Genomic DNA, 27,433 nt, shown 5'->3' with positions numbered 1-27,433 from the left:
CACCAAACAAAATCAGATTTTTGCGTCGCAAATACCTGTCGAAGTTCTTTATTACTGTATTTTGTTGTTGAAGTTTAGTTTCCAACAGATTCTGTTTTGTCTCTAAATATGTAAATTTTTCATTTAAATTATTTATAATGGTTGTTGTTATATCCTCTTTCATTGCCAACATCTCAGACTTTGTTTGCCTATTTTCTTGCTGCATATTGATTAACATCATTTTTATTTCTTCCATATTTTTATGCTATATGTAGCAACCTCTAGCGTCCTCGATATGTAACCCAAAGCTATAATTGCTACTAACGGCAATAGATGTCTTGGCCAGTACTGTTATGGCTATAATAACGTCTAATTACTCGAATAGTTGTCATTGTAGACACTTATTTTGATGTTTTGTTCGATTTATATCTTTATTTTAATATAAAAGACAGTAATATTTTGCACTGAGTTAACTTTACAATTTATTTTTAAAGTCACTTTCAATGACACATCACCTTCCACTATTCCACAGTTTATTAAGTTTATTCACCGAGTACTACATATAGTCCAGTCTGTATTCGCACTGATGGTATATATTTCGCACTTTTTATACCTTTATAACTGTTTATTTATTTAATAAAGCAAATCAAAATACGAGAACAATGACAACCGTGGTATTGTAATCTACCCTCCTCCTTTGTTATCCGCGGGAGAGTCCGACCATAACCCTCCAGACAATCTTACTAGTAACGGACATATAACGTCAGAAGTTTATCAACCAGTTACCGTCTAATAGAGTGGTGAAATTTTTGGAAAATACAGAATATGACATAATCGACATTTCGGCATCGGCGGTCCGACGTGTGGGCACATCTATCCATTAATATGACAACTATCAAGTCTGGAGGAGGCCTTCACCCTCAAATAAGAGGGGTTCTTGCATGAATGCATCATATTAACTAAATGAGTAGATATAATTTGGATACATTTTATTTTCGAGCAATTTTGAATTTGGTTTTTTAAAGTTTTAAATTTAATTTTTACAATAAATCTTTAAAAACTAATAAATTTTGAAAAAAATAAAATATGAAATTTTATTGTTTAGTTAGTTTTTTGTTTTTTAGTTTTTATTATAATTTTTCAATGTGAATTTTCAAATTTATGAAATTGTCAATGCAATGTATTAATCATACTTTAGTTATATAATTATATTACAAATGGAAAATGATTTTGATAAATAATATTTTTTAAATATTATTTGTTAATTACATGTAATTGTTTAAATTCATTTGATTTTATTGATCTTGTTGATTGTTTTTGTTTTATATTGAAATGCATTGAAATTGAGTAGCTAAGATTTTATTTGATTTAATTGAATAATGTCACTTGATTTAATGAGATTTAATTTTTTTTGTTAACTGTACTTGTGTATATTACTGTTTGATTTAATTTCAATGAATATTGTGTCATAAGTCTTATTTTTACTTGCATAAAAATAAAGAAAAAAGGTTTCTAGGCTTTGTGAAATCAAAAAAATATATATATTTAAATGTATTGTATTTGCGTCTAAAATTCGCAAGAAATAAAAGGCTTTTTTATTTTATTTTTATTTTATTTTATTTATTTATTTTTGGCTGCGTAAAAAGAATGTTAATTTTATAGTAATTTAAAGAGTTTAACTACATTCTTTTTCACAGATTCTAGATTTCAAATCAGCTGAAGCTTCATGATATAATATCAATAATAATTTAAAAAAAAACATATATTTTCTAAAGATTCAAAATTACTTTAACAGCCTAATAAAAAAATGATTTTTATTTGTACAGATTCTGCATCGCATTAGAGGAGATGGACAGTAAAGATGTTCCCATGGCTCTAGTTTTAGGTTGTGGGCCACCACAGCTTGTGAGACAACGAGCTGACTATATGACTGTCAGACCTTCGCCGGCTACAGTTCCTGATCGAGAATTTTTGAGGTATGTCGTTGATTTATATGTTTGTTAACAAAAGATATTTAGATCATATTCGTTTAATTTATTCGAGTAGCCCGAGGATGCAGTTTGCAGTGACCCTGGTTTCCGCTCCGAGGGTTGTGCCTCCAATTCCCACCCTGAATCTAGTTGTCATATTTATATTTACGTGTATATTATTTGCATAAATATTTACCGAAAAAAAAAATGCAACTATATCTAAGATTTTAAATTAACATGATTATTTTTATTGCTAAAACTATTTAAAAACGGGATATTTACCATGTATTTTTTACTTTCATTTTGCGGAGCTCGATATTTCGACATTATCTACGAATGTCTTATGAGTCTGATTCGTGAGCAAAATGAAAATAAAAAATACGATAAATATCCCGTTTTTAAATAATTTTGCAACTATATATATCATCACATCAGCCTTTCGCAGTCCACTACTGGACATAGGCCTCCACAAGTTCACGCTAAAAATGGCGTGAACTCATGTGTGTTGCCCATAGTCACCACGCTGGGCAGGCGGGTTGGTGACCGCAGGGCTGGCTTTGTCGCACCGAAGACGCTGCTGCCCGTCTTCGGCCTGTGTATTTCAAAGCCAGCAGTTGGATGGTTATCCCGCCATCGGTCGGCTTTTTAAGTTCCAAGGTAGTAGTGGAACTGTGTTATCCTTTAGTCACCTCTTACGACACCCACGGGATGGGAGGGGGTGGCTATATTCTTTGATGCCGTAACCACGCAGCACAACTATATTTGCTTTACCGCACGACTATATCGGCTTTTATCTGTAACACAAACATTAAGTTGATTATCTTAGGAATAGACAAGCGTGTGTGTACGTTAAAGGTATTTATTTCTATATATGGTTATGTGGAAATGTTTTATTTTTTTTCTTTGTATTAACTTATTTTACTTTTGTTTTAGAGTCTCTGAAGTTAGATCAAACGTAACCAGCGCAGGTCTTCTGACGGTCTTGGTTTCAGTTATGGGATATCCGTCTTCAAAACCGCTGTACGTTTTACCAAGATCCCAAAGAGTATCAACGACGGACACTCGATTTCCAACGTTACATAATTGTTATGTAGTTTTAGCAGTTCTGTCCAGAGGATCTTTAGTAGCACAAAAAGACACTCCATGTAAGGAAACGTTAGAAATATCTATGGAAGGCTTTATCCGTGGTCCTTACGAGGTCTGCGCGTCAATATCTAAATTCAAAGTTAATGAAATGCATCCAATTTGTATAGTGCCACAATTGTTGGAACCAGTTGGAACTTTAGAAATGAAATCTGGATTCCGAAATCTTAATACTGCACTTATTGGTATTGCTTTAGGGTTGATGGTTATTGTGATAGGGTTGGTTTGGTTTGTCAGAAAAATGTTAAAAAAGCCGGCTGAATTTTCGTCGCATAGATGTTTTAGAACTGAACCTGTGCCAGAGGAAAACGTTAGAGCTAGTTACGTCATGCTTACTGCAACCTCCAAGGTTTGATGTTCACGATACTAGCGTGACAAAGTCACTCTTGTAACTAAGTCTATTGTAATTTATTGTATGAAATGTATAGCTGTATATATTTGTATTTACATGTTTTTATTCTATTTTGTTTAAATGTTTTTATTTGTAAAAATAATTCTGTTATACGCTAGTCTTAATAATTGTTTTCAAAATTATGTATAAAAATACTCGGTGTCTAACACAAATTAATTATAGTAAAAAAAAAAAGTTGCTTTATATATATAGTAAATAACCCTTAAACTAAATTACATTAAAAAATAATTAATGCAAAAAGTTACATATATACAAATCTTGAACCTCAAAATATTTATATTTCGTAAAATTCTTGGAATGTTATTATTAACTGTGATTTATATTTATAAACATTCAATCTCGCGATAAAACAGTTAATTAATTCGTTAAGTAATTAATATAAAGTAGTAATGAAGTTATGCGTATTTATTAATTTTAATTTATCGTCAAAAATGACTGATCGATGTAATTTTATATTAATTGATATACTATATATACTAATTAATTAGTAGAGTTACGAATTATATAAATAAACAAGACACTGATTGAAATTACTTATTATATCTTTTAAAAAAATATCACAGGCGGTTTTCTCACTATTTTAAACGACTTCAAAAAAGGAGGAGGTTCTTCGACTGTATTTTTTATGCGCGTTACCTCTTAACTTTTTACTAGGTATGCCAATTTTGATGATTATTTTTTCAATTGAATGCTATGGCTTGTCATGTTTTCTCACTTTTTTATTGAGAGTTGATGAATACTTTTTGACTTATCTTTAATAACGTGTAATTACTTGACTATATTTTCGTTTACTTACCTTGTATTACTTGACGATGAAATTGAAGTCGGTTTTTTTATTTTGCAAGAAACACAATTATTTAATTCACAAAAAACTAAATTGTTTTAAAAATATTCACTTTTATTATAAACACTTTTATCATGTTTGCTTTTTTATTAAAAAAATTTAAAATATTAACGTATTGTTACTAGGTTTAAATAAATTAACGTTTAATAATTTCTTCTATGAAGATGTATGTTAATATTATTTTAATACACTAATGTATTAACTATATTGCTTTATGTAAGTGCTTAGGTTACTTAAGAAAAATAACAAAAACGTCATGCCATTATCATTATTTCTTATATGATTTAACTAATATTTTTCGGTTTATTTCGTAGTTTATTACGAAAACTATATTATAATTTTTAAAAATTTTACATATTTAGGTCTTTGTCAATTTTTTTTTGTCCCCAACTTATTTTAAAGTATTCGAAGTTTAAAAATAGTACTTAAGTTGGTTTGGTAAACAATTAAATTTGATTCCAGTTTTGTTGGTGATTTGGTTTTATATTTGAAATAAATGTGATAGATTACATTGTTATATTTGCAGCAATAAAATTTACCTAGCTGTAAACTGATAAATATTCAAATATGCAAGTGGTATTTAACAAGGTATAATTGTAGGTGATGTTGGCCTTGTTTTATTATTCCTATTGTACAAATATTTTTCATTAATAATAATAATTTATACGGAAATGAAACGGCAGTTATTACGACTTACCGAATCTTAGATAATTCGAATTATAAGAAAGTGGAAAAATATTGATATTTGTGCCGAATCTATTCATTTTTTAGATTTCGAATTAGATATTGTTGTGTTAAACTTGTTCTACATTTTAAATGAATTATGTTCGATTTTCACCTGAGTCTCATATAAATATATAAATACAAATATTCTACCGATATTATATAAATATAAAAAAAAAATAGTTATAACAGTCGGTTGTTACCTATCAAGCATTAAGTTGCTTGCCGTAGAAACCGACGACCGTGACGACCGTATATATTGTACTGGTGTGTAAAATTTTTTAACCGTTTTCAAAAAAGGAGGAGGTTACTCAATTCGTCTATATATATATATATATATATATATATATATATATATATATATAATGTATGTTCGGGGATGATTTCGTCGTTTATGAACCGATTTTGATAATTATTTTTTTGTTGAAAAGAAGATATCCCAAGTTTGGTACCATGATAAGAAAACCAGGTAGAGAAATCAAGGGAAACCCTTGAAAATCGTGACGGCTACTGCTGTTAAATTGTATTACTTGTCGATGTAATTGAAGTCGGTTTTTTTGTTTGCAAGCAAACACAATTATTCTATATTTAGAATGGTATGACGTTTTATTTTTAATAAATTTTAATTAGCAATATAATAATTAGTCACTTAAAAATATTATTTCATTGTTATTTCCAGTTTTAGACATAATTTAACGAGTGTTCGAAGGTTATTTGTAATTATTGTAATAATTTTCTTATTTGCATATTGTAAATTTTCAAAGAACTTTGGTTCCGCTTTAATTAGTTATTAATTATGTAAATAATAATTTATGGATTGCAGATTTTTTTCTTAATAAAAAAATTAACGATAAAACTTGATTGTTTTATTTTAAATCCATCACTGAAACAAATAAATATGAATTGTTGTAAAATCTTTGCTGGATTATAAATGAGTGTACGAATATATGGTTTGGTTAAGAAATTTAAACGTTAATAAATATGTAAATTGATGGAAGTCACATAATATGGTCGCGAGTATTTTTAAATTATTTACACAAAACAAGACATCTTAACCAAAAATCCTGTCTAATTGGTTTTACTAGCGGTCGCCCAGTGGTCAAAATTCGACCATAATTAATTTAAAATAAAAGTTTGAACATTATTAAGGTTCTGTTGTCAATAACTTCTATAATAATAAACAAAAGAGTATATATGCGTGTGTGTGTATCAAATACAGTAGTGTGTGTAATGTTTGATTTAATATATATTAAATATATAATTAATAATAATTTAATATATATTATAGAATTCTGCACTCCTTCTCTATATAAACTATAGGTGTGCGAAATTTCATAATCCTCCGTCCGCGCAACTTTCGTAAAAAGGGGTATAAAGTTTTTGCTTCACGTATTAATATATAGATTCTTGTAAATCGGCGAATTCAATTAGTAATGTGTTTTGCAGATCAGGTATAGGCAGTTCTCTTTAAAAAATAATAAAATTAAATCCAGAATGAATGCGCTATTCCTAGGATGGCAAAAAGTCTCAGTAAATTGAATACATATTTGTATTGTGTATGTTGCACTACACAACTTGTGAAGAGTTAAAATAATCGTAAATAATGAAAACTAGTGATGTTGTTAATTTTAAAAGGGCAACAGCAACAGTCATATGTAATACGAGCTATGCCCTGTGGTTTCAAAGGCGTTTAAGGCAAACAATTGCCTATAGCCTTCCTCAGTAAATGAACTATTCAGCACAAAAATAATTTTCAATTCGTTCCTGAAGTTAGCGCGTTTAAACAAACTGTTCCTTTTTTAAAATTAGTATATATAAATGTTATTACTAAATTCTGGTGACAAGGGGATAAATGCGTGTATTCTAATACGAAAACATATATTTTATTGTTAATCACTATATATTTCGTAACGCGAAGAAATTGCTGTTTAGCGTTAGATCAATAATACTAGTTTTATTATATTAATATTATATTATTGTAACATGCCTTATCAAAATAAGATGACATTATTAAGTAATACACTCGTCACTAGATGGCGCTAACCGCAGTTAGATAACGCTATCAATCTTGATTGATTGATTGGTTTAATGGCTTTCAGTTGTGCCAAAGAAGCACGGTTGATTCCGCCAATGTCACGTAGAGGCTATCAATCTTATACGGACGTATGAATATACCTGCTTGACTACCAATTGTCGAAATGAAGAAGACTTCTTCCTTATTATGAATTAAAGTGTACTCTTTATAGAACGTCTAGTGTGTATTGAATTGCGTCGTATTTTAATATTTGTAAAATTAAGGTCGTTACCATTTCCGTAATATTAGTCATAGTACACTGCTACGATTTCCTCAACAAAAGAGGCTGAGTAATACAAAATGTAATAATATTAGTTAATATTGAATAGGCTTTCCGTTTTCACTACCACTGCACTGGCGTTTACGTTTTAATTTCCAGATCAATCTGCATTGTATCTTGAGTTTTTACAGCCTAACTCTGTCTGATAAATAATCATTCCAAAGCAAACATAATCAGAACAGCGCATATCATGATAAACACGGCCAAACAAACACTTTTGTTATGTAATATTAATGTAGATAACAATGACATGTTTACATTTATACTGAGATGGTTCTTTTAAAACATTGTCGTAGTATGTAAATTCATTCACCCTCGAAAATAAGTGGTTAACGATAAGGAAGAGTAAAAGGAGGAAAGTCCAATCGTAACGTTTATATGGATTTACCCAAATGGATGTCAAATGTCACACGGTGCGTTTGCGCATTCAAATATCGTACTGAATTACAATTAAAGCCAGTTGTGTAAAAACCATCATGGCGAGTAGACGATTGTTATGTGTTTTTATCACAATATTATTATCATTATCATTAATTCAGTGCAAAGTGTTCACGCGATGTCAGCTAACTCGCGAACTGATGAAAAACAATTTTCCGAAGACTTTCCTTAGTAACTGTGAGTTATGTTTTTTACAATCTGTATGATGTAGTGTATTTAATTGTTTGCCGGACTATTGTATTATAATTATTGTATCGTATTGTCTCTCTATGAGCGTGTGGGTTTCAAACACAATGTATATATGTATATGAGCCGTTAATAAAACGCTCTTGACGTGATATATTTTTTGCATTATTTACGTTTTGAATAAAGATAATGTTTTATTATGTGTCTTCTGTAATGAATTAAACCACAATATTCCTGAACGCTTTTTGACATAATTTATGATATTGAAATGTTACATAATTAATTATTATAACAATAAAAATTATCATAAAAGTTCTTGAATTTGGATCGAAATAAAATGTATCGCCTATATAGAGTAGGCAGTAAAGAATATAGCCACCCTCTCTCTTCCCGTGGGTGTTGTAAGAGAACAAGGGGAATAAGGGATGACACATTTCCACTACCACCTTGGAACTTAAAAAGCCGACCGGTGACGGGATCGAAGTGCTGGCTTTGAAATACACAGGTCGAAGACGGGCAGCAGCGTCTTCGGTGCGACCAAACAGCCCTGCGGTCACCAACCCGCCTACCCAGCGTGGTGACTATGGGCAACTCACACAAGTTCGCGCCAAAAATGGCACGATCTTGAGAAGGCCTACCTATGTCCAGTGGACTGCGATAGGCTGAAGTAATATATTTATTTCAGTAAACCAAGTAAACAATTAGTCATATACATTTATTATAATATCACAGATGTATACAAAGTAACTAACTAAGCCGTGTGTATATTTGTACATGTATGTGTGTGTTTGTTGATAATTTATTAAATTCTAATTTTAACCATTTAATTGTTGATAATCCAATTTAAGTTTTTAATGATTTCAGGCTATATATTTTTCTTTTTATTTTAATACCCAAACCGGTAGCAGTTTCTTCGTTCTGCATTTCTATCTCGTTTATCAAGCCTGTAATATAAAGTACGTGCAGCTAAGTCGTACATTCAAAGGTTACTGTATTATCCGGTTTTAAATTTATTTAGGTATATTACTGAAGGTATAATGTCAGTAGTTTCTGAATTATATGAATATAAATATCAATTACCTGTTATTATGACGTCTGCAACGTCATCGAAATAGCTAGAGTTTCAAGATTACAACAGCGTTAAGGCTGGTTGAGTAAAAAGTTAATCCAAAGGTCTGTGTCTACTGTGTGTGTGTAAAAAATGTTTCAAACAAATAATCTATAAAAATAAATAAAATTGGAGTGTCTGTTTGTAATATTAAAATAACTGCTTTTTACTAAATGCATATTAATGTATACACGGTACCACTTATTAATTTAAATGAATTAAAATTTGTCGTAATACGGGCTACAGATACAAATAGACAGAAGTATAGTCAAAATAAAACAAATGAAATTTTTGGCTTTAGTATCGACATTAAATGACACCCGAACATAACTTTCGAAGTAAATTTAATGTATAGAATTGCGCCTGTCACAATTTTATACTAAAATGATGTTAAAGTAGAATTTGACCTTCGTTTCATAATAATTATGTCTGAGATTTTGTTATCTTTATAGCGATTTAACTGTAGCCATAATTGCTACTTAATTAGCAGTAATAGATAGAAATAGAAAATCGTTTATTTATGTATTGTAAACAAAGAAGGATAGCTGCTTTTTATAACTTTTTTTTCAATGTTATCACTGTCTGTGCTGCACTTTTTGCCATGGTACAAGGTGCTCACTGAAAATCAGTGTTGGGGCAACAATACTGAGTGGGTGTCCGATTGGTGACATCACAAATTCAATTTTTTTTTATTTTTTTTTGTGTAAAGCTTTGTATTTAAGTATTAGGATTGAATTTTGTTGAATTTTTATCTTACGTGAGCAGTGTTTTGTTACCAATAAAATTTATTTTATTTATTTATTTTATTTAAATATATGTACGCCCATAACTTTCAAACAGCTGTTCCAAAATGAATATTTTTTATTAATATTCGTTATTGTTTTAACCGAGGTAGGGCACATCAGGAAATTTCCTGCTCAAAATATGGAGCAGCCTGACTGACCTTACATAAGATCGCAGCTAAATAATACTGCTTTCGAGCAGTGCTGTGTTCCTGTTGGTGAGTAAGGTGACCAGAGCTCCTGGGGGGAATTGGGGATAGGGTTGGCAACGAGCTTGCGATGCTCCTGGTGTAGCAGACATCCATGAGCTAAGGTAATCGCTTACCATCAGGTGAGCCGTACGCTTGTTTCTGACCTAGTTATATATAAAAAAAATGTCAAGCCAAGGGAGAATAAAGACATTTAGTATAAAATCGATTTGTTGACGAAACAAAAAAAAAAATGGCTGTACGAAGATTTCTATCAGTTAGTAGATTACAAAGAGCACCTGCGGAGTTTCTAACTGATTCTTCTAGATCTACAATCCTTCATCAAACATCAGAATATACAGTTGTTCATGGTATATTTACGTTAACTATAATTATTTTATCAAAGAACGAATATTATATCATTTTAATTCGTAATATGACGATTTAAAAGTGCTATTGAAGAGCATACTTGAACGGGGCAATTTTATTATATTTATTTATTTATTCTTAATGTACACCGAAATACAGACACATATAAAGAAAGATACAATACAAGATATACAAAGGCGATCTTATCGCTAAATAACGATTTCTTCCAGATAAACTTTTGGGTACTGGACACGATACAGTAGCAGCGGTTAGAAGTGTGCACAAATTAAGGAGGAAAAATCAATAATAAATAGATAAAAACTACGATATGATAGACTTACATAATAATTAAAGGAAAGACTTAAATAATTAAAGGAAAAAAAAAAACATATAAATAAGTAAATATTTTAATATATAATATACAATTTTAGATATTTTTTTAAATTTGCTTTGAAGAGCGTAATAGTTACAGATGATGTAGTATTTAATAAATATATATATTTATTTATTAAAAAAATCATTAAAGTGTATTACCGTTTTACTTATGTTAAGACATGGCGTTAATTACAATTAAAAAGGGACGTAATATCACACTGTTACTTTAACTGACAGAATACTGAAATTTATTAAAATATAACGGTATTATTAACGGTATAACAATCTTCTTTCCACAGATAGGTATATTAGGCGCCAAGAAAAATTCCCGGATGTAAAAAAATTGTATGGATTAGAAGAAATGTTCATTTAAGAGCAATATTCACGGTATAGTTCTTAACGAACGTCACAGAAATATCATGAATATAAAAATAGTAATCGCGATAAATCCTGCTTAAAATTAAGTCTCTACAAATAAGAATATTTTCTTTTTAATTTCTGTAAGCAACATTAACATAAGCGCTTCACGCTTCAGCCTGTAATACTCCACTGCTGGGTATAGACCTCTTTCCCCATGTAGGAAAGGATCAACGCTTAATTCACCACGCTGCTTCAATATCTGTTGGCGGATATATTCCCTACTATGAGTAACGATCGCTATTAGATGTAAATGATAACAACCGGGACTGACGGCTTAACGTGCTCTCCGAGGTACGGTGGAGAGACCCACATTGACTGCAAAAACACCCAGACTACGGCAAACATCTGTATAACCAATACAAATGTTTGTCATAGGTGGGGATCGAACCTACAACCACCATAGCAACGGCCACAGACCAGTGCATACAAACCATTCTATACAACAGATTTTGCTTATTTGTTATATCATTACATACTTTTTTAAAACAAAGCCGCTTTCTGTTGTCTGTATGCTTAGATCTTTAAAATTACGCAACGGATTTTGATGCTATTTTCTTTAGTAAATAGAGTGAAGGTTTATATGTATATTACATGCTTAATATAGTAGAAGAACACTGATAGTTTTCGCAAACGTGCAAAGCCAAGGTGGGTCGCCTGTATTATATAATACTTGATAAATATGTATAAGTAATATATTATTATTTTTAAGGCAAATAAATAATCACGGTCAGGTTTAATACATACTTAAAATACATTTGATACGTTCATTATATATGTATAATGATGGTTGTTTTAGAAGAACCCTCGAAGTTAAAACTTGAACTAAAGATAAACTACCAACGTCTTCTCGATGTAAAATTACAATATTGCTTATGAAACAATGTAAACGGATACATAATAAAAATTACAGATGTTATTTTACAAGTTCATAAATTAATGTTCGTATTCACGTTATAGTTAGGTAAAATGTTAGTACAGAGTTAAATAAAGATTAAACATGATATCTGAGATTTGAGGTTTTTTATTTTTTAAGGTATAAAATTTTGTAGGTATGAAGCGAAATAAAACACAGCGATTTATAAAACACCCGCTTAATCCGACTGTTATAATAAATAATTGCGTGCAAACGAAATAAACGACTGTATAATACGGTTGATGAAAAAATAGTCAAGTAAAAGCTTATTATTATTGAAGGCTCAAAAAGTACTTGTCAGACCTCAATAAAATTTTAATGGTATCTCGTGACCACATGTAGATTAAAAAAAGAATCAATGAAATCGGCCCACCCAGTAAAAAGTTGTAACACAAATTAAAAAAAAAAACATTAAAAAAAAATACAGTCGAGTTCATAACCTCCTTATATTTTTGAAGTTGGTTAAAAACTCTCCCACTGCTGAGCATAAGTCTTAATGATATGTTCTCACTGTGGATTGACGCTGTTGTTATGGAGCTCTTAATGAAAAATACTTTACAGTTAAGAAATGTTGACGTTGTCACATAGTAAAAGGTACTTCATTAGCATTTCTATCATCACGTACGCCTGATAGCGATCGTTACTCATAGTATATATATAGGAATATATCCGCCAACCCGCATTGGAGCAGCGTGGTAGATTAAGCTCTGATCCTTCTCCTACATGGGGAAAGAGGCCTATGCCCAGTAGTGGGATATTACAGGCTGAAGCGATAGCATTTCTATACTTCGATATCAAGAGAGTTAGATCTGAGTTTCTTCTTCTTCTTCAGGTTAAAAGCATCGGTGTAAAATATTAAAAATACTAATATTAAACTTGTAAAGGCCATTAAAATTACAATCATATTTATTTTTTCCCATCCACTGACGTAATCTATACTATATTATAAAGCTAAAGATTGGGTTTATTTACCTGAACGCCTTCAGGAACTACTGGATTGAATAAAAGAAATATTTTTTGGTTGGAGGAAGGATAGGCTATTTAATATTTTCTATGTAACACTTTAGTGCATTTTTCTTGAAATTAACGCAAATTAAACCACTGGCTACAGCTAGTTTATTAACTAAATAGTGTTTTGACCAAATTTTTCATTTCAAACGGAGTTATATTCATTCATTTTAATACATTTAAATGTAAATGAAATGACTGTTCGAATCGCAAACTCATTTGTATGTGGAAATGTCAACAGGTGACAACTAGCTGAGTAGTTTTACCTTAACAACGACGAACATACGTTGTATGAACTAAATATAGTTTCAGCTATTAACATATATTTAAATTGTATTATTTTGAATTTTCAATGTTTGGGTGATTGGATTGGACGGAAGAAATAACAGCATAGTATATACCTACATCATCTGTAACTACTTTTAATGTAACTAGATCGGCAAACAAGCGTACGGCTGACTAGATGGTAAGCGATTATCATAGCCTTTAGACGTCTGCAACATCAGAATCATCGCAAACGCGTTGCCGTCCCTATTCCTAGTTCCCCCCAGGAGCATATACGATTGGTTAATTCTAAGACAGACAAGTTAATACATGTGTTACAGGTAACGGACAACTGATATGGCTATAAATTTTTAGCAATAAATATACTCATAAAAACTACACACATCTACTACATCTATTGAAGATGTTTTAAGCAAACTATAATACTATAATTCGTATATTACATCCAGATTCAGGGCAGGAATCGAATAACAACCCCTGGACCGTAAAACAGGGTCACTGTACACTGTCTGAACGAGCTATTCAAATATATGATATGAGACCATTATTCTTAGGTTTTATTGTATTTTCTTAACAATAATGAGGTCTTGTATGATATGTTATTCCCGCATCATCATCTATGATTACGTCATGGTATAAAGGATTGTTGCTTATGAGCTACCGTCTCATTCATCATCTCAATTTTTCATATTTTTTGTTATCGGAACAAATACAAAATATATGATGTATTAGGTCCGTTTATACATATAATTGCCCTGTATCGTTGAGTAGCACCTACGTAAATAGTTTTATTTACAAAAATAAACTTAGTTAAAAAATTATAATAAACGACGCCGCGTTGGCGCAACGGTCACAGCCACTGATTGTGCCTGATGCGCTGGCGGTTGCGGGTTCGATCCCCGCACACGACAATCATTTGTATTGGCCATACAGGTGTTTGCCGTGGTCTGGGTGTTTGTGCAGTCCTTTTCGGTCTCCTCACCGTGCCTCGGAGAGCACGTTAAGCCGTCGGTCCCGGTTGTTATCATGTACACCTGATAGCGATCGTTACTCATAGTAAGGAATATATCTGCCAACCCGCATTGAAGCAGCGTGGTGGATTAAGCTCTGATCCTTCTCCTGTATGGGGAAAGAGGCCTATGTCCAGTAGTGGGATATTACAGGCTGAAGCGTAAGCGTAAGATTTATTGAGGTGGAAATAATTTGCTTATTGAATACATGTACAAGCATTTGTCACGTAAATTGGATTTAAATTTGAATTCGTTGTATTGTTTATTTACAAACTGACTGGACTACTGACTTATAATTTGGAACAAATAGACAAGGAAAGTCTCTCTGCCATACATAAGTCCTGTCCTATCCTGTGATCTTCTATAATCTATTTAATTTATTTGTTACAGGGGTATGTTTAGTGGAACAAGAGAGTGACAAGAACACTTCTGTTCATACAGTGAAGACGCCGAGGAAGCAATATTACGGCTTGTTCCAAGTTAGTCCCCATATCAATTCTACCTTTTAAGTTTCATAATTAAAAAATCTATATTTTATTTTTTAATTTGAATTACATCTTTAAAAATTATAAAAAAAGATCAAGAAATAAATAATGATCAAGAAAATTGAGGATGAAAAACAGATTTAATGGTTATCGTAGCAACAATAGGAATACAACAGTAAATAAAAAACGAGCGTGCTTTAGACCACACGACTGAAGTATAACTTCTCCGGAATAAGGCTTTTGCAATAGGCCAGCACTGTGTCTTAGATATACGAAACGTAACCGGCTATGAAAGAAAGAGTGAAAGAAAATATGTGCTCGCACAGCTCTATCTCTTGCTCATTTCGCCTCGCCCGATCACACTTTTCGTAACGCTCTCGTCACGCACCAGCTTACTCATAAAGTCAAGCGTGCGTAAAGAAGTGTTACTTTAATTATACATAATATAGGCAATCTTAGTCTTGACACTGTTAGCTATATTATTTTATCGGAAACTGCTTTTTTTTGTTGTACATTCAAATTTTTGTTGCAAAACTGTTAAAGAAACATGTTGATTACAGATAGGAAGCGAATGGTGTAAGGAAGGCCGTAAAGGCGGTAAATGTAACATAGCATGTGAATGTAAGTAACATAAATATTCATATTGTCTCGTTCACTTCAAGGTTCACTGACCTTTGAATAAATATTGACGATCGCTTTGTAAATAAATAATTTCAACAAATTTAAATTTAAATTCGATACATGTGACAAACTATTCAATTTAATTAATTTACAGATGTCTATGAAACATTTTAATAGCACATTTTATTGTACCACAGCTTTAAATTAAGCCTTTTATTACTTAAAACAAAAATATTTTATAAACAGTTATGGTTGTTACCAAATTAATTTGTTAGGAACAGTAAAAATAAATTAAATTTTATTTCTAGCTCTATTGGATGATGATATAAGAGATGACTGCGTCTGCGCATCACAAGTCTTTGAGGAAGAGGGCTTCAAGTACTGGTCAAAATGGGAGGCCAGGTGCAAAGGACAAAGACTACCAGATATTCAAAAGTGAGATTTGTTAATTTTATTTATTTATTTATTCATAAGTAAACACCAACAAGTATTACAAAAACAAATATAATATTAACAAAGTAAGCATTGGTATACAGATAATTCCCTACTTATCGAGTGTTCTTAAATTACTTAGAATATCGTCAATATCGAAATAAGTCAAATAAGAAGTTGTCCATGTAGCATACAGTAAAGAATATTCGAGATTAAATTTAAAATTTATTGTTATTAGATTATTAGAAGTCAAAGAAAAAATCTAAAGTCAAAAACGTCTGAGATGAAATATAATAATACCAAAGTGAGCATCATCGGTAGTAAGAAGATCGCCCAACTATTTACAGGTGTTCATAAATTACGTTTCATTATTATTATTATTATTTAATACTAGTTGTGGCCGCGACTTTGTCCGCAATGGAATTTAACAAAATATTATTGTTTAGCTCGCAGAGTTATAAAATATAAGAAGAAAAAAAACTAAATTAAAAGTAGCCTAAGTTACTCCTTATTACATCAGCTATGCTATGAAACAAACAGACAGACAGACAGACAAATTTGTAAAAAATGTTATTTTGGTATATGTACGAGTAGCGTGTATACATCCATATGTATTTAGTAAAAACCGGTTATTTTAATATTACAAACAGACACTCCCATTTTATTTATTTGTATAGATGAATAACGTAGTTTTTATTTTGTGAAAAAGTCCTGAATTTTTTAGTACAAAAACATTTTTATTCCAGGTGTCCAGACTGGCAATATCCTCCTCCTGACAGACGAGCGTCTCCTGACAGATTTAAGAGATCGGCAACTAGGGATAGGAGGTCCACGGTTAGATTAACGGCGGATCCCTACCAAATAATCTTTAAAACAGAGAGGGCGGGGTGAATAGAACCGTACTAGCTTTTGTTGTATAAGTGATAAGTGTGGGTAAAATGTTAAGTTTAGTAAATATTTACAAAAACATGTTTTTTCTTAATTTTTGTAATTTCCTCTACCTTGTCCCGTCGCGTCCGTTGTCGGTCATAGGTTAAATTGTTTAGCTACTACTTACCAATATAACATAATAATCTTAAAATTTGTACTAATAATTGTACGTAACAGCCGGCTGATATAGCTACATATTTATTTACATATTTTTAAATAATACTTTAATATGAATAAATACATATATCCTTCTCCTACATGGAGAAAAGAGCCTATGCCCAGCAGTGGGATGTTACAAGCTGAATCGTGACCATGTTCGTGATTTATCACACCGACAGGCTAATCAAGACGTTTTTATCACTATCGCTATTTTTTTATTTTTTTTTTATTTATTTATTATTTATTAATCAGTATGGATTTACCACTTATACTAATTAACATTTCAAATAAGTCACATTAATTAACATTCCAAAAAAAATTTAAGTACAATAACAACTTAGATTAATTAATCAAAATAATAAGCATTAAAAAAAGAAAAAAATATATATTTAAAAAAGTTATATTTCAATCGATGTATTTACTTACAGATAACCTTTACACACCTAAACCTTTCTCCATTAATCTATCTAACACTGAAAGTTGCATGAAATCCCGTTCACCAGTTAATATGAGACAAACATATAGACACACGTAGCAAGGGTATTTATATTATAATATGTGCCTAGTGATTAATATTTTATTTGCAATTCAGACGCAAGTAAGATGTTCGTATTTTTTAAAACGACATTTCAAAGGTTATCGATAAACTCGAACTAAAACGATCTTAACTGTAATTAGGTGGCTATGTTATTATGAAATATACTTGTATTTGCTCGCAAATGAAAAAAATCGTCTTCAGTTACATTAACAAGTAATACAACGTAAGTAGATGAAAAAAAAAAAATTAAGAAACGCACTAGTCGTCACTACGATTTTCGAGGGTTTTTCTCGATTTCTTTGGGATTCTATCGTCAAATCCAAGTTTCCTTATCATGGTACTACACTTGGAATATCTCCTTTCCAACAAAAAAAGAATTATCAAAATCGGTTCATTAACGACGAGGTTATCCCCGAACATACATAAAAAATATATATTTATACGGTCGAATTGAGTTACCTCCTCATTTTTTGAAATCGCTTAAAATAAGCTATAAAACATTAATTAGGCTCTAACTCACCGTAGCTGATTGTTTCTGAGGATGCGCTATAATGTCAGCGGAGATAGGGTCAACAATGCACTCTTTGTGTTCGCAAGCTACGGCAACGGCTTACAATAATAAATATTATTTATTGTACACAAAGGACCAATACAATATATTTATATCAACTAATTAGTCTTAGCTTAGGACAATTAGCGACCTTATCATGAAACAGAAATCTCTACGAAACGCGTTGCGTTGCGGATAATATTATGACTACATGGTATTTGATACAATCAAGCGGATTTTACGCTTGGTATCCCGCGGAGACCGCTGATAAATGGTGACCACATAATAAATGTAAGTAAGACATATCAATCCATCGAAATCAAAAAAAAAAAAAACTATATAATCGCTTATAAGCATCCGCTCTGGTGTAGTGGTGCGTGTGCCGTGTTGGCGGCCACACACCAGCAGTTTGTTGGTTCGATTCCCACTCGGGATGAATATTCGTACAAATATTTCTTTCTGGTCTGGACGTGCCCCCACCGTGCCTTGGAGAGCATGCAAGCCGTTGGTCCGGTCGCTATCATAAATACCTGATAGCGATCGTTACTCATAGTGGGGAACATATCCGCCAGCCCGCGGTAGAGCAATGTCGTGGATTAAGCTCTAATTCTTCTACACGGAGAAAGAGGCCCATGCCCAACAGTGGGATATTAGGTACAGGCTGAATGCGTGAATACCATAATTATTTGAACACGATCAAAAACTGTAGGTACTTATACCGAATAGAATTTCACTAAGTGATTTAGTTTACAAAGGAACGTCTTTATTAAACCCGTAAACTAGTTGAAGACACGCTCTTATGACTTTGACAATTGTTTAAAGGTAGAATATTGAAAAATTCCTTTGTAACTGGAAAATCTGATTCTTAGAAACTTAATATTACTCCGATTAAGCGATTTTCATCGCAATTCCAATAAAAATGTTTTTTATAACTTTTTTCATGGTATGGAATATTATTATTATTCTTTTTTTTTAGAATATGCAAAGGAGACAAAAGAAAATTGTTCTATTATTATCAGCAGACCAAAGTAGCGTATCAAATAGATTTGTCACTTGTATTGCTATACATAACACTATAATTAGTTAAGGATTACAAAGCTTACAACCTGGGTATAATAAATAACCTTTGACCGCTATCCTCGAAAACTTATGTGGGCTTGATATTCCGTTTGAAGTGAGGTTTTTTTGGTCACGTGGGTTTAGTTGAATTTATTTATAGCTATCAAATATTTCTTTATTTAAATGGGTTTTAAATTTAACGTATTTTTGAATCGTCATTTGACAAGATATATAAAATATTTTTATTTTTAATTAATTATTGTTATCGTGAAGCTACTATTGATTCCATATTGATAACGACGATTCGAAATATATTCTCCCGAGAAATATTGCTATGAAACTCAACAGTTACTTTAAAAAAAAGCGAGTGTGCTTTAGACCACATGACTGAAGTAAAACTTACGAAACGTAACTCTCTCTTTACATCTTTACTAACTTATATCTCCTTCTCAACTACCGTCCGCCTCGCTCGATCACACTTTTCGTAACGCTGTTGTTACACATTCACCAGCTTACTTCCCAAGTTAATCATACGTAAAGAAGTTTTACTTCAAACTTCATTATAATACACAATCATTAAATATTTAGTAATATCTTCAGTATGAAAGACAGCGCCACTAATCCTAATCAAACAGATTAATTCTCATCTTCTCATGTGTTTTTCCTTTCTCCACTATAATTTCGTTACCACTAGCAAGTACTTGCTATATTTATCTTTAAGGGAAGCAATTAATTAAACTTGTATGTGTTGAAGAACATCACACACAGTTCATATTTGGTCTTCGAAAATATGACTCAGAATCTCTCTTCTCTTATTACTTTATTATACACTTAATATGTACACTTTATGTCAAAGAGTTTTCAAGGTTTGTCTGTGATATTGATAATCATTAAATACATCTAATTTAGTTTATTGATTTATTACTCTTATTTATGTTTAATTATACGAACATGATATTGGAAATCTCTTTATTTTTCTACAAAACCAGCTATTTTGAATATTATCTACTATTTACTAAGATAAAGTTATTTTAAAGCCACTACTACACTATAGTTTATCGTCTACAAAATATCAAAATTTTCAAAATGTCTTTTAATATTAACTTAATTTGTAAGTACTAAAAGCACAAAAAAAAACTAAAGAGCCAGATTGTAAAAAAATATTTTAAAAAAGTAAAAAAAAACGGTAAAGTGGAGTACAAAAATAAAGAGAAGTAATAATATATAAGAAGTGTTAAAAGAAAGACAAAGGAATTACGAGAAAGAATATTTCAGTGCAAACATTATTTAAAATTATATTTAACTTTCCATGAGGAGCACCATTAAATCTTGCAAAATTTTGATGTAAGTGAAATCATGCAAGGTCACGTCCGCAAGTACGGTTTGTCTAATAAAGTATACTATATGTGACCCGTTTACACGACATCAAAAATACTTAATATAATTATTAGCTAAACCCGCAAACGTTGTTTTGCCATATATGTTATAAACTCCCTTAATCCCCCCCCCCCTCCTTATAATTTGGGGATATGAAAAATAGATGTTTGCTGATTCCCAGACTTACCTGATTTAAACACAAAATTTCATAAGAATCGGCCCAACCGCTTCGGACGAGTATGTTAACTAACATTGTGATACGAAAATTTTATATATAAGATTTAAACAAATGTTATTGTTGTTTGTATAAAAAATATCCAATGAGATACATATATACATTTGTTTCATGATTGGTTGCAGCTCTATTTACAAGGAACACTGAACTCATAATAAATTAAGAAAGAAATCGACTGAAAATTGACTACACAGTATTCAAACATACTGATCTGGCGTACTGGTGCGAGCATCGCGGATTCGATTTCCACTTAGGGTCGATATTAAGATTGGAAAGTACGTAAAGCCGTCGGTCCTTGTTGTTATTATCATCATGATCATTATCATCATTGTCAACTTATGTACGTCCACTGCTGGACATAGGTCTCTTGCTAGGTACCTTTCGCGATCTAGCGTCGCTTGTATCTAGCGGCTGTCAGCGACCGGTTTGATGTCATCTGTTCACCTGGTGAGTGCTGCAAGCGTACTAGTGCGAGATTACGTAGAATACCAGAGAAACCGACTTAAGATTACTTAGGCTTCTTTAGATCACTTCAGTTCAAATTTATTGAAAAGACAAATATACCATGTTTGCTTAGGAACATACCATGGCGTAGGTACTAGTGATGGTTAAAATTTAAAAAGAGATATTGAAATAAATATATTGTAGTCCAAATTTCTTTATTCAAACAGGAAATAGAATAGAAGATAAATATATTTTGTAAAAAAAATCTTTACACTAGCGTAGTATATGACAGTGTCATTATAGTTATCACAAGTGCTTAATATTGTATTCGCGTGACAACAGAGAATTTATCACTAGTAATTAAGTTTTGTAGACTAAAGCTTGCATAAATGTGACTTAAGGGCCATTCAGATATATCATTTGAACTGAGGTAGGGCACAGCAGAATAATTCCTGCTCAAAATGTGGAGTAGCACGACTATGGTAGTACCTCGGCCTTACAGAAGATCACAGCTCCTGGGGGGAATTAAGGGTAGGGTTGGCAAGGCTGTGTGGCTATGGCATCAAAGAATATAGCCAACCCCTTTCTTCCCGTGGGTGTCGTAAGAGGCGACTAAGGGATAACACAGTTCCACTATCACTTTGGAATTTATAAATCCAACCGATAGCGAGATAACCATCCAAATGCTGGCTTTGAAATACACAACTTGCCCAGCGTGGTGACTATTTATTTATTTATTTATTTTATAGGCAATCCGACAGCGTTATGTTACAATAGTATGTTACAATATAATTTACAAATATGGCCAAAATAGGATCACACTGATATATAAAAATATTATTCTTTATAAAATACATAACTAGACACTATATTTAAAAAATAACAGAAAGTAATGAAAAGTAAACGGCTATGTTCCGTCTCCTCCACTGCAGTTAGAGGTGAGTGTAAGACATGAAAAGGTGCGTGTTCGTGTAGGTGTGTGCATGTAAGACGAAGGTGTATTAGTGTGGGTTTGTGTATAAATCTGTAGGTGCTGGTTTTGAATATTTTTGATAATACTACGAAAAATGCATCATTCTGATTTCTTTTTTAAGTGCCGTCTTCGTTCTTAGGTAAAACAGGTCTAAGTTTGGATACTGCGTGTTAAACGTATTGACAATACGGCAGAGGACCGAGTTACGTGCGTAATTAGTTCTTACTCGAGGTGTATGGAACAATGGTTTAATATGTCTAGAGCGTCTTGATGGTATTCGGAATTCAATCTGGGATAAAAGCTCACTGCAATATATTTTCCCACTCACGATATCATGCAATAGGATAATATGGTACTGCTTACGACGTTGGGATAGGGATTCTATTTGGTAGTGTTTACATGAGTCAACATAGGTGGGACAGATTCTGTAACTTTTGAAATTTAAAAGTTTTATAATTTTTTTCTGGATTGATTCAATTCTGTCGATGTGTACATTGTATACAGGGGCCCATATACTACAAGCGTATTCCAGTATAGTTCGAACGAAGCAGAAGTATAAAATTTTGATACAACCTATATTTTTAAATGTGTTGCAAACTCGTGATATGAAACCTAGTTGACTATATGCTTTAGAAATTATTGTATCGATATGATTTACAAAAGTCATTTTGGAATCTAGTATCACCCCTAGGTCTCGAACAGAATCGACTTTTACGATGGGGACATTGTTTATAGCATAAGTATATAATGTAGGATTCTTTTTACGAGTGAAAGTAATTTGATGACATTTAGCTGTGTTTACAGTGATACGATTAGTTAAATAATATATGTATAGATTATTTAGGTCACATTGTATTTTGTGGCAATCAGTGATGTTATTAATTTTTAAATAAATCTTCTTGTCGTCAGCAAACATTATAAATTTAGAGTAAGTTAAACATGAACCAATATCGTAGAGATACGCATTGAAGAGTAATGGACCCAGTATAGACCCCTGAGGAACTCCAGAAATAACTGAAACGTAAGAACTTTGCACTCTTCCCAAGGTTATGGCTTGACTCCTATTTGTTACGTACGAGCTTATCCATCTAAAAAGGTCACCTCTTATACCCAGGGCATGCAACTTGTGTAACAGAATTACGTGACCAACCCTGTCGAACGCCTTTTCAAAATCTGTGTATATAGCGTCAACTTGAATACCACTATCCATTGAGCGAAAGATGTAATCTGTGAATACCATTAAATTGCTTACAGTGGAACGCCTCTTCATAAATCCATGTTGCTCATCCGGGATCGAAGAGAGAATTAATGGACTTATAGATTGGTATACTAATTTTTCGAAGATTTTACAAAATAAGACTATGGGCAAAACACATGAGTTCGCGCCATTTTTGGCGCAAACTTGTGGAGGTTCATGTTCAGCAGTGGACTGTAATAGGCTGAAATGATGATAGCAACGCGCTTCTAATGCTTTTGGTGTCTATAAGCTACGTAACCGCTTACCATCAGGTGAGTCGTACGCTTGTTTTCCGATCTGGTTGTATATAAAAAATCAGCGAAGTCACAGTTGCGACACAGTAATCGCACAGTAAGAAATATTCTTTCATACATTGTCTATGAACGCATCTCCACTTGTCACTGTCAGAAAAAGATGATACAATGCTGTCAGTGTCATAAAAAAGAATATTGAAAGAGCTCTCTCTGTCATTTTAAATATTCAAAATAGTTCTAGAATTATTATTATTATTTATTATTTAGATTATATACTATATGTATAATAACACCTCATAATAAGAAAACAGAAACGATATTATATGAATGAGCGTTAGAGAAGGTTGTTTCCCCGCTTATTTATTCAGTAATAATCCCTTACGCAGCTTTCAAGTTTATGCTCTTTTGCGGTGGTTTTGTTAATTCCTTATTTGGTTTTACTTATAAATGTAATAAAAAAAATTAGATTCGAGATTACGTATGTTTTGTTTAAAATGAAAGAGTTTAATATAAGAGAGACGAAAAAATGTTTAATATTCTTTTAGTATTGAGTGTTCCCATTCTCACCAATAAGTGCTCTTATCCTAATGGATGGTTCCCAAACTGTTTCAGTCAGTTTGATACTATACTGTGGAGTTTAAAAATAGGGCACAGCAGGAAAATTTGTTCTCAAAATTTGAAGCTGCAAGGCTGAGGAAGTAGCTTAAGTTATGTAAAGTTCCGAAGTAGGGTCGACGACGCGCTGGAAATGCTACGGTTTATAGGCGCTTATTATCAGGCGGGCCATACTTATATTGTTTTCCATCCCACTAGCATACATAAATATGATCATGGTACGACTAATAGGAATAGAGTGGTAACAAAAGGTACCAATCAGCCAGGTATCGATACTTAGCCCGATAGACACTGTGACACCCATTTAGATGTAAGGATAGGTAGTTTAACAATAACATAGTAGAAACCAAAACGAATTAGTTTATCGTCAGCCCTCGTTCTTTAAACACATAATATAATATAATTTTCACTATTTTTGTTAGTATGCAGTTAATAGATTAATTATTTGTTCAAAAATGATGTCAATTTTAACCTAATTATAGCCAAACTTAAAATTTATGAGAAGTATAGTGTTGCAAATAGCATATTTTGACGTTCGTCAAAGATAATGGTAGTTAATAGAGTTACTTTCTCTAGCGATCCCACAAATAAAAAAAAGCTTTATAAGCCATATATATTTCAATCATAAAGGCTGTAGAATGTGAAACGTTTAAGAGAAATATGCTAGCATTATATATGAAGCGAATGATTTTTATAATTTATCATGTACACCGTACAAACATGACGAAAGGATCATAAGAATATTAAATAACATAAGGTAACATTAAAAAAAATATTATTTAAAATATAAATATATTAATGTACACACTGCTTTGTTCTGAATAAATACGTGTAATTTTATTGTAAGCAGTAAGCATATTGCAGTCTCCAGTGGTGAGACAATACCATACAAGAACGTCTTTGTAAACCAACTTTCTGTGGCACAGAGTATCTATTTTATAGAAAAAACAGAAATTAATAATTAGCTTTTGTTACATTAGGACATTCCCAATAATTATTGCTTATTTTGATTAACATATAACTAAAATAATACCTAAGACTTTAACTTTATATTTTGATTAAAAATTAATATCCTAATTTAAGCGTTTGAGTTATTTTTACAAGGATTAAAACCAAATGTTTTCCACATTGCGTTCTGACTCATACTCGTGGTTGCACAATAAGATTCATAAATGTCTGAACGTATGAGTGTACGCAAAATTGATATAATGTCGAATAAAGTATATGGAATATTTAAACATACATGTTTTGATCCGGTGGTAACTTTTGTTGATAGCCAGAACGTCTCAGAATGTGTAGACAGCAGCCGTAGAGTCTAGTAACATAAAAAATAAATAATAATGTATTATTTCAATTATTCAGAGGCATAAGAATTATCATTGATTTTATTAGAGTAAAAAGTGTTATATAATTAGTAGAAATGACCGCCATCTTTTTTAAACTAATACATTTATTAACAATTAATATTTTAAAAGAGTTCTCTATATTTTCATAAATCTGTTATCGCTTGTTACTCGAGAGCTCTAGAGCACAATATCTAGAGCTGGTCCTCTAGGATATAAGGACTTGTTATACTTTAAGGCATATCGAGATGCACTCCGAGTTGCATTATAACCTCTATTTCAATAATATTAAGAGCTTTTAGTATGTTAAAATGCTGCCAATAACAATAATCGGGAAATTCGCTTAGTTATAGGATTTTGGGGTTAGTTACACTTTAGTTTCAGACTCCGAAGTTGTGGCCAGTAATATGGTTATTGAGTTCTAGATACGTTGATTTTAATTAATTTTAGATTACTACACTCTGCATTACTGATTACTCTTCTACAATAATATAATATTACTAGCTGACACCGCAAACGTTGTTTTGCCATATATGTAATTAACCCCTTTAACCCCCTCTTATAACTTAGAGGTGTCAAAAAAAAATGTTGGCTGATTCTCAGACCTACCTCATAAGTACACAAAATTCATAAAAATCGGCCCAGCCGTTTCAGAGGAGTATTGTAACTAACATTGTGACACTTATAACTTAGAGGTGTCAAAACAAAAATGTTGGCCGATTCTCAGACCTACCTCATAAGTACACAAAATTCATAAAAATCGGCCCAGCCGTTTCAGAGGAGTATTGTAACTAACATTGTGACACGAGAATTTTACATATAAGATATTATTATAGTAAATTCATATTTTATTTTGTCAAAACCCATCGTCACAATTAAATATAAATTGATTAATTTGTACGATTTAATTTTTGTGTTACCCACACACATTAGGATTGACAGTCGACGATTTTCATTGTAATATGAAACTTTGAATAGTTACAGGTTTCTGTAAAGAACTTAATATAGACAGCGCCTTGGTCGCTTAGAACCGTAAAAAAATAATCATCATATTAAATGTTTCTAGCGGGTACATCGTTCCATAGCTTAATTGGCTAGAGCACCGACACGGTCAGTTGGAGATCCAGATTCGATCCCTGCTGGAACGGTCGATTTTTGATATGATATTTAAAAATGTTTATAAATTGATTATTTAGACCAGGTGTTCAACAACTAAATAACAACAATTAGATACGTGGGTTTGGTTAATAAATATCCTAATTGTAGTGGCAATAAAAAATATCCTAAATTGTAGTGGCAAGTTTTTGTCACTACTTTGGTGATTTTTTGGGATTTTGAGATTGGAGGAATTCACTGCAGTATATACACAGCCGTTTGAGCTGGACAGGGTCATTTTCTCGTAGAAGACAGGCGTAAAACAAATAATGCGAAATATAATAAACTGCTTGTCGCACTGTAACGCGGTCGTTATTAGTTAACAGTAAAGATTCCCATTTTCTGGTTCTTAGCTCCCTTCCTCCCTTCCTCAAGTACTTTTAGTTCGCTAGCTCATTTACTCTATTTCCCTCGAAAAACGTCTCATAAGCCCTCAACCCTTCTATTCATGAGCTTTGAAAATTTGCAATTGATTGATTCTTGAAAAAGAAAAGGCTTTTCGAAAGTCCTTCCTTAACA

The 27,433-nt window shown here is 31.9% G+C and overlaps 1 protein-coding gene across 1 annotated transcript in view; it reads left to right on the top strand.

Moving 5' to 3' along the window:
- The window catches only part of LOC123664692, a 39,162-nt gene extending 22,150 nt beyond the window's left edge, over positions 1-17,012 (top strand). The window contains exons 10-16 of the mRNA XM_045599198.1: positions 1,806-1,955; positions 2,883-3,147; positions 7,965-8,040; positions 14,898-14,986; positions 15,553-15,613; positions 15,922-16,048; positions 16,792-17,012. Coding sequence (XP_045455154.1) covers positions 1,806-1,955; positions 2,883-3,147; positions 7,965-8,040; positions 14,898-14,986; positions 15,553-15,613; positions 15,922-16,048; positions 16,792-16,936 — 913 coding nt within the window. The 3' untranslated portion in view covers positions 16,937-17,012. The remainder of the gene's footprint in view (positions 1-1,805; positions 1,956-2,882; positions 3,148-7,964; positions 8,041-14,897; positions 14,987-15,552; positions 15,614-15,921; positions 16,049-16,791) is intronic.
- The last annotated feature ends 10,421 nt before the right edge of the window (positions 17,013-27,433 follow it).

Source organism: Melitaea cinxia, chromosome 22 (assembly GCF_905220565.1).
Source record: "Melitaea cinxia chromosome 22, ilMelCinx1.1, whole genome shotgun sequence".
Classification (NCBI taxonomy): domain Eukaryota; kingdom Metazoa; phylum Arthropoda; class Insecta; order Lepidoptera; family Nymphalidae; genus Melitaea; species Melitaea cinxia.
This window is presented reverse-complemented; position numbering and strand designations above follow the sequence as displayed.